General features: G+C 31.7%; 1 protein-coding gene across 3 annotated transcripts; it reads left to right on the top strand.

Annotated features, from left to right (window-relative positions):
- The first annotated feature begins 3,598 nt into the window (after nucleotides 1–3,598).
- LOC137820883 (Ribosomal protein L20) lies at nucleotides 3,599–6,720 on the top strand. Of its 3 annotated transcripts, none has more exons than XM_068625188.2 (3): nucleotides 3,599–3,857; nucleotides 5,022–5,226; nucleotides 6,288–6,720. In XM_068625188.2, exons 2-3 carry the CDS (start codon nucleotides 5,041–5,043, stop codon nucleotides 6,465–6,467), a joined length of 366 nt encoding a protein of 121 aa, XP_068481289.1. In that variant the 5' UTR covers nucleotides 3,599–3,857; nucleotides 5,022–5,040; the 3' UTR covers nucleotides 6,468–6,720. The 3 variants fall into 3 exon arrangements, with proteins under 3 accessions (XP_068481289.1, XP_068481291.1, XP_068481290.1); XM_068625190.2 differs by lacking the exon at nucleotides 3,599–3,857 and adding an exon at nucleotides 3,970–4,575; XM_068625189.1 differs by lacking the exon at nucleotides 3,599–3,857 and adding an exon at nucleotides 4,582–4,932.

Here is a 6,720-nt window from a genome sequence, read left to right as displayed (position 1 = left end):
GGTTGTGGAAACATGACATGGTAAGAGACTTACTAATATGTCATTTAAAGATGATTTTGTTTGTGAAACATGCATGAAAGGTAATGATTGGATCTATTAATGGTAAAGATTGACGATTACACTATATAAACTTAGGTTAAGTTCCTTATCCCTAAGGATGAAACTTTCATAATCTTTTATAATTTTGATAAGAAAATTAAAAAAAAGTGTTTAATTGTTGCATCTATCAAAAGTTATTATAGGGAGAGTTCATAAATGGACGATTTTAATAGCTTTTTATAATGGTATTCATCAGTATATTTTAACTCCACACACATCACAACAAAATGGTGTAGTTTAGTGAATAAATAAGTCATTGCAATAAATGGCTAGAATTGTGTTGATTGTTAATTAGTAAACACAATCTATTGTAAAAAAATGTGTAAGACCCATCTTAAAGAAACTCCTTATGAAATGTGGAGAGAGGTTACGAAATTTTTTTATTTTCATCCTTTTAAATGTTAATGCTTTGTGCTAAATACCAATAAAAGTCAATGGAAGTTTCACTCAAAAAGTGATGAAGGGGTCTTACTTGGATACTAAAAAATGTTTAAGACCTATAAAGGTTACAACTTTAGGATGATGACATTTGAAGGATTATTTGTGTGAGATTCAATGACTAAGAGTTTGGTAAAGAATTATTATGATTAAACTACATGTTCACGAATTTGCAAAGCAAAAGAAAAATAAGGAAGAAAAATTTATCTTTATATGTTGAAGTAGCATCTACATCGTCAACAAATGAACCAATTGAAAGAAGGGACCTAATAAAGACGATGTGAAATCATTTGTTTAAACCGCATAGAAAATCCAAATAATAAAATAAGAACGAGATCAATATTTTGAGGGAAATTCGCCTTCATCACACAAATGAAACCAAATATTGTCTATGAAACATTGCACGGTAAGGAATAGTGTAAATCTAAGAGAGGATTGGTTGGGTTTGGAGAATCTTTTAAGTCAAGCTTTAAGGAAGAACTTTTGAAAAGGATTATTGGAAAGATTCTTGAAGCGATTCTTTGAAGAATCAATGTATAACACGTTCATGGAAAATAAAAACATATTAAAGAATATACAAAAGAAATTAAGATAATGTTAGGAATTAGAACAACACTTTTGCGTCACTCAAACTCCATGATGTAAGCAAGATGGTGATTCGTCAATTGTAACCTAGCTTACAAAAAAAATCATTGGAAGAAAAAAAACTCTCTACTTTCCAAACTTTGATAAAACCTCAATGCGCCACACAAGAGATAAGCTAGAAAATGTTATTTTAGGATAAACAGAGGAGAGAGTGACTCACCACTTGAGATATGACACACACATATCTTTTTAAATTGTTTATTATGCATTTTGTAAAATTAATGTCCAAAATGCTAAGTTTCCATAAAATATAGTTTATGTATATTGCCAACATTAATTTTGGAAAAAGATATTATATAAAATAAAAAACATAAGATGGATTTGAAAAAATAAAACAAGCACAATTTTCTCATATGAATTAATTTGCTAAGTGGGTTGACCCAATAACTAATCAAGTTTGGTTGTCCCATTATAACCCAACAATAACATCTCTTCCTCTTTTTTCGAGTGCTCCTCTCTCTTATATTTCAAGTTAGATTTTTTTTCCACTAAACTTTGTTCTTCGATCTTTTCCTTAATCCCACCAGCCAATTTGTTCAAAGGTTTGTTTATATCACATTAATTTTGTCCCCACAATTTTGATTTTATTTTTGTTTCTTTTGTTTAACCAAACAAAACCAATGGTCTAATATCGATTAAATATCGAGGTAATTTTCATTTTTGCAACGTGATTAGGTTGTGTTGTGAAAAGGCAAAAGAGACATAGAAAAACTTTAACGTTTTACACTGCTTGTTTTGGTTTTCGAAAGTCTTTCAAAGTTTTATGCGATGGAACATTTGTGCATCACCTTCTTGTGAATCAATAACCCCCGCTGACAACGTACTTGGCAATATATTCCGTGTTACTTTTAAACTCTACACTAACAACCTTGAATGCGACTCCCAGGCAACTTCACCCTAATATTTGGGTTTTTTTAAAAACTTTTCAAGTACTTTGTCATTACTTTTAAATTACACCAACCATTAACAAATTCATGTATTTTACTAAATGAAACACGAGTCTAAGTCAATTGGATATCTTTGAATGATGCTTTAAGAATACACACAAAACTTCATAAAGTGCCTTAAGAATGCCCAACTAAAAAATAATGTTGCCAATATATGCGAGTTTCCTATTTTATGACATTTTTTTTATACAAAACATATGAAATGATTGAGTCTAAATTTAATTACTAATACAACCTAGTAAGAAGTTAAAATGAGGAAGCAACACAATGATTTAATGACATTTAAATGGACAAGTGAACACTTGCAAAAAGATGAAAGATGTTTGGGACACATGACAACCAATCTGATGAAGTCAATAATTTTTTTGATTAAAAACATTACGAACCTTCCAATTTATTCTTTGCAATGGCCACATACACATTATGTTATAAAAATTTCACTAATAGAGGAAGGGAGGTTGCAATAAGTAACACAATGGACCATGATTATTCTTAAGAAGCAACCAAATCAATGAAATATGCATAATCAAATGCAAACACTCATTGAATGATTGAATTTGATAGATTCGACACAAGATTTCCAGTAAAGAATACCATAAACTCAACAAAAGTATAATTAGCTAGAAGATTTACGATCAAATCGGAAGAATTGTAATATGACTCTTGGAAGTTTCACAAACTTCACTTACTATATTTGCATGTACTTGCTGCATGCAAATATACACAGAAGTCAACCATGTATATCAATATGATCTGCAATTAGCACAAATATTAACCATTTATAACAAATTATTAGGAGAATTAAGACAAAAGACTATTAATTACATGAGGAGGTGAATATTTTGTCCAAAATTTTGGTTACAACGTTCCTCATATATAAATTTTAATAAATATTTTATATTTAACATTTTTAATCACATCATCATTAAAAATATTTTATAACTTTTAATAGAATAATTTTAATATTTCAATACTAATATTTATCCATAACTAATATTATTTAAATAAATGACATAAATACCACACAGAATAGTTATCATTAAGAAAGTAATTTAACTTAACAGTTCCTCTACATATACATCACCAAAAAATTAAAATAATTCTTTATTATTATTATTATTATTATTCATAATTGTATTTTATAACCTTTCTATAACATTAAATAATTTAATTTAAATATTAATAAGATTTAATTATAATCTTTAATATTTGTAATAATTTCATATTAACATAATTTAAAATAATATTTAATTATTATTACTGTTCATAATTATATTTTATGACATAACACTCATAAATTTAAACTAAATATTAATAATGATTAATCATAATAACCACTTCATTTGTATTAAAAATAATTTATAAAATTACAAAACTTTATATATAATTTTTTAAATTATGAAAAATATATTAAATATTATGGTTTATAATATGAAATATTATTATTTCAAAATAGTTTTTTCCTATCTTTTACCGTTTTGTAAGCTAAACTAAGCTCTCCTCCGTGCTTGATCGTGACGGCGGTGCCTCGACTAGGTTGCTTTCCTTTCTTCTTTGCTCCAATCCGCCACCCGCCCGCTTCCGCTCTGCTCCGCCAGTAACCCGTGAGAACCTCCGCTCCGCCGCCACCTGTGCTGTGAGAACCTCATCTCACATCGGCGAGCTCTTCTAGGGTTTCGTTTCGTTTCCCGACGCGAGGTCTCAGCTGTAGTGTAATTCAAAGGGCAGGTACTTTGTATTGATTCGTATAACGTTAAGATTGGTATATATTTAAGCAAACTCAAGTGCACCCGTGTAAGAAATCAGATTTTTTGAAGGGCAGTTTTTTTTTTTTTTTTTTGCTTCAGCGAAATTCTGTTTGCAGGTTGTAAGAAATGATGGATTATTTTTCTCTTCCATTGTATCAATCAAATTAATATTATTCTTCTGTTTTAAGTGGAGATCTTGGCAATGAAAATGCTCAACTTTATTCATTTACAAGAGTCTGTAATACATTCATCTGCAATCGTCTGTAATACAGATGAGATTTTGGTGTTGATCATTTCTCTATTCATTCTTCATTCAGAAGATTAGATAGCTAACATTCATAGATAAATTTAATTTTTCTTTAATAGCTTCCCTTTTTGTTAGTTTCTTGAATATGGTGGCAAATGTATCTAGCTTTTGAATTTTTTTTCTTGCAGTGTGTTTGAGTAGTCTTGAATTACATGATATCTGGCGTCCAACCAAATGCTTGTTTTGGTGATCTTTGTTACCATAGACTTTGAATTCTCAAATTTTCCTTCTCAAACTTGCAGAGTTTTAACTTGATTTAGTTTTCCATTATTTTCACCACTTCAATCTCATATGGGAGAGAAACAGTGAATGCGTGGTTGGTTGTTGAAGCAGTAGCTGTCTTGTTACATGATTTGGCGATCTCTACTCTTGATTCTGATTCTTGGTTTTGGTTTGCACTCTTCACTGGTCTCACAATCTCATTGCTGATTAGATTTCCCAATCTTTATTCCTTTATTTTTATTCAGTTGAATCTCAAAATATGCCTCCTTTCCTGTTATCTGTTAGCTTTGTTTAATGGATATTAGTTATGGAACATAACCAGGATAAACTTTTTCCTCGCAAGCTCCTAAAATCTCATAAAATAATTTTTTTTATAAAGTATTGATACCCTGCGGGTATAGAATTATGTCAATATTTTCAAACAGATATCTAGCATGTAAACAGGATGGATATTTTTCGCGGGTGTCTGTTATTCACTATTCGTCGTCCCTTACTGTTGTCATCCACAACTGCTGGAGTGGCCATGGTTAGAGCAGTGTCTGATAAGTTATAGTAGGGAGGGTTTTTACTTCACCCGTAGTTTGGGATTTGATGAATATGTGTTTTGTATTGTAGAAAGAACTAAGAGGAGAAAATGAACAAGGATAAGATCTTCAAGTTAGCAAAGGGATTCAGGGGAAGAGCCAAGAATTGCATAAGGATAGCAAGGGAGAGAGTGGAGAAGGCCTTGCAATATTCTTACAGAGACCGTCGTAACAAAAAGAGGGACATGCGATCTCTTTGGATCCAAAGGATCAATGCTGGCACCCGTGTTCATGGGGTATGTCTTCTCACTTCTTTTCTTCTCTCACTAATCCATAATCTTTTACAATTTAATAGTTGACCAAGAAATTCAGTCTTACGTTTTCAAACTTTCATTACTAAGTATGCGTTTGGTTTTGGTTGAGAAAGAGCCTAAAATATGCTTAATAGAGAAAAATAGTTACTACTGCTGCACTTGCATGTTTGGGGATTTGTGCTATCAGAAAGCCAAACATAGTCTAAAATCTTGGTGATACATTTGTTATGATTGTTGTGAGCCTTGTGCTAATTCTTATACTATACATACATGCATGTATACACTTATAACTCTAACAACTTCTCCACTTGAATCGTCTGCCAGAGCTTATGATGTCAAGATTTTATCATATATAGACGTCTAACTTTAGCAACACCTCCACTTGAAAGCTCTGGAAGCAAAACCTGTGCTTTACATAGTTAAGCTTTTGCTTCTTTAAATAGGCTGCATGAAGAATATAGTCATATTGCCGTACCAATTTTGATTGTTGTGATGTTACCTATAAGAATAATTCTTTGCTTTAGCATTGTCTGGAAACATAGGACTGGCTTCTGTGCTCGAGTTTTGTGGTTTTAGTTAGAAGCTCAGGAGGATATGAGCTTTGCCTGATGGTAAATGGGATCAATGAATTTATATTCTGCGAATACTTTTATTTATCAAGGAGGCCTAGGAGGATGTATGGGATGAACAAATCAATAATTTATTTCTTCAGAGATGGATTTTGTCTTTGATGTGTGATAGGAGTATGCCATGAAAGTGAAAGTGTTCTTTGGTGTAGAATAGCTGGCTTGGTAGACAGATTGGATTATTAGGTGAACTTGCATCTGAACCTTATTCGCTGTAGTAAATGACGACGAACTGAATACATGGTGTGTGTGATGTGAGTGATACATCTGTAACCTCAAATGAATTGAATATTAGGTGAACATGCGTCTAGGATAATTTTTCTCATGCATTAGCACCTTTATTGAGTTTATATTTGCATCCCATGAGGTATTTAATCTTCTGCCTTTTTCTTTGTTGAACATTCCTTTATTTGCCAGGTCAATTATGGTAACTTTATGCATGGGCTGATGAAGGAAAATATCCAACTTAACAGAAAGGTTCTATCAGAGTTATCTATGCATGAACCCTATAGCTTCAAGTCTTTGGTTGATATATCGCGAAATGCATTTCCAGGAAACAAGAATGTTGTGATTCCTCCAAGAAAGGTCGCCTTTTAGGGGTCGTGACACTTTAGCAAACATTTAGTGGTAGTTTATGTTAGAATCCTTAACAAATTTTGAGGATTTCGGGTTTCGTACGCTATCATTTCAATTTTGTGTGCCTGTAATTCACGAAGTCATTGAGTAGTACTCTTTATCTATATGATCTTCCTCCTTCACTACCCCTTTCAGTTGGTTTGATGTCAGAAATGTTGAACAATAATAAACCTTAATCCCAAGTACGGTCGATTTTATGGACCATTTGCTGCCA

Source organism: Phaseolus vulgaris, chromosome 9 (genome assembly GCF_051622355.1).
Source record: "Phaseolus vulgaris cultivar YP4 chromosome 9, ASM5162235v1, whole genome shotgun sequence".
NCBI lineage: Eukaryota > Viridiplantae > Streptophyta > Magnoliopsida > Fabales > Fabaceae > Phaseolus > Phaseolus vulgaris.
Note: the sequence above shows the minus strand (reverse complement) of the source record. Positions and strands in the feature narration are given on the sequence as shown.

Bases quoted from the DNA above. Each gene is read 5' to 3' on its own strand.
- LOC137820883 (XM_068625188.2), top strand. From the start codon at position 5,041: ATGAACAAGGATAAGATCTTCAAGTTAGCAAAGGGATTCAGGGGAAGA. The intron at 5,227-6,287 runs GTATGTCTTCTC...TTTATTTGCCAG, and splicing joins CTGGCACCCGTGTTCATGGG to GTCAATTATGGTAACTTTAT.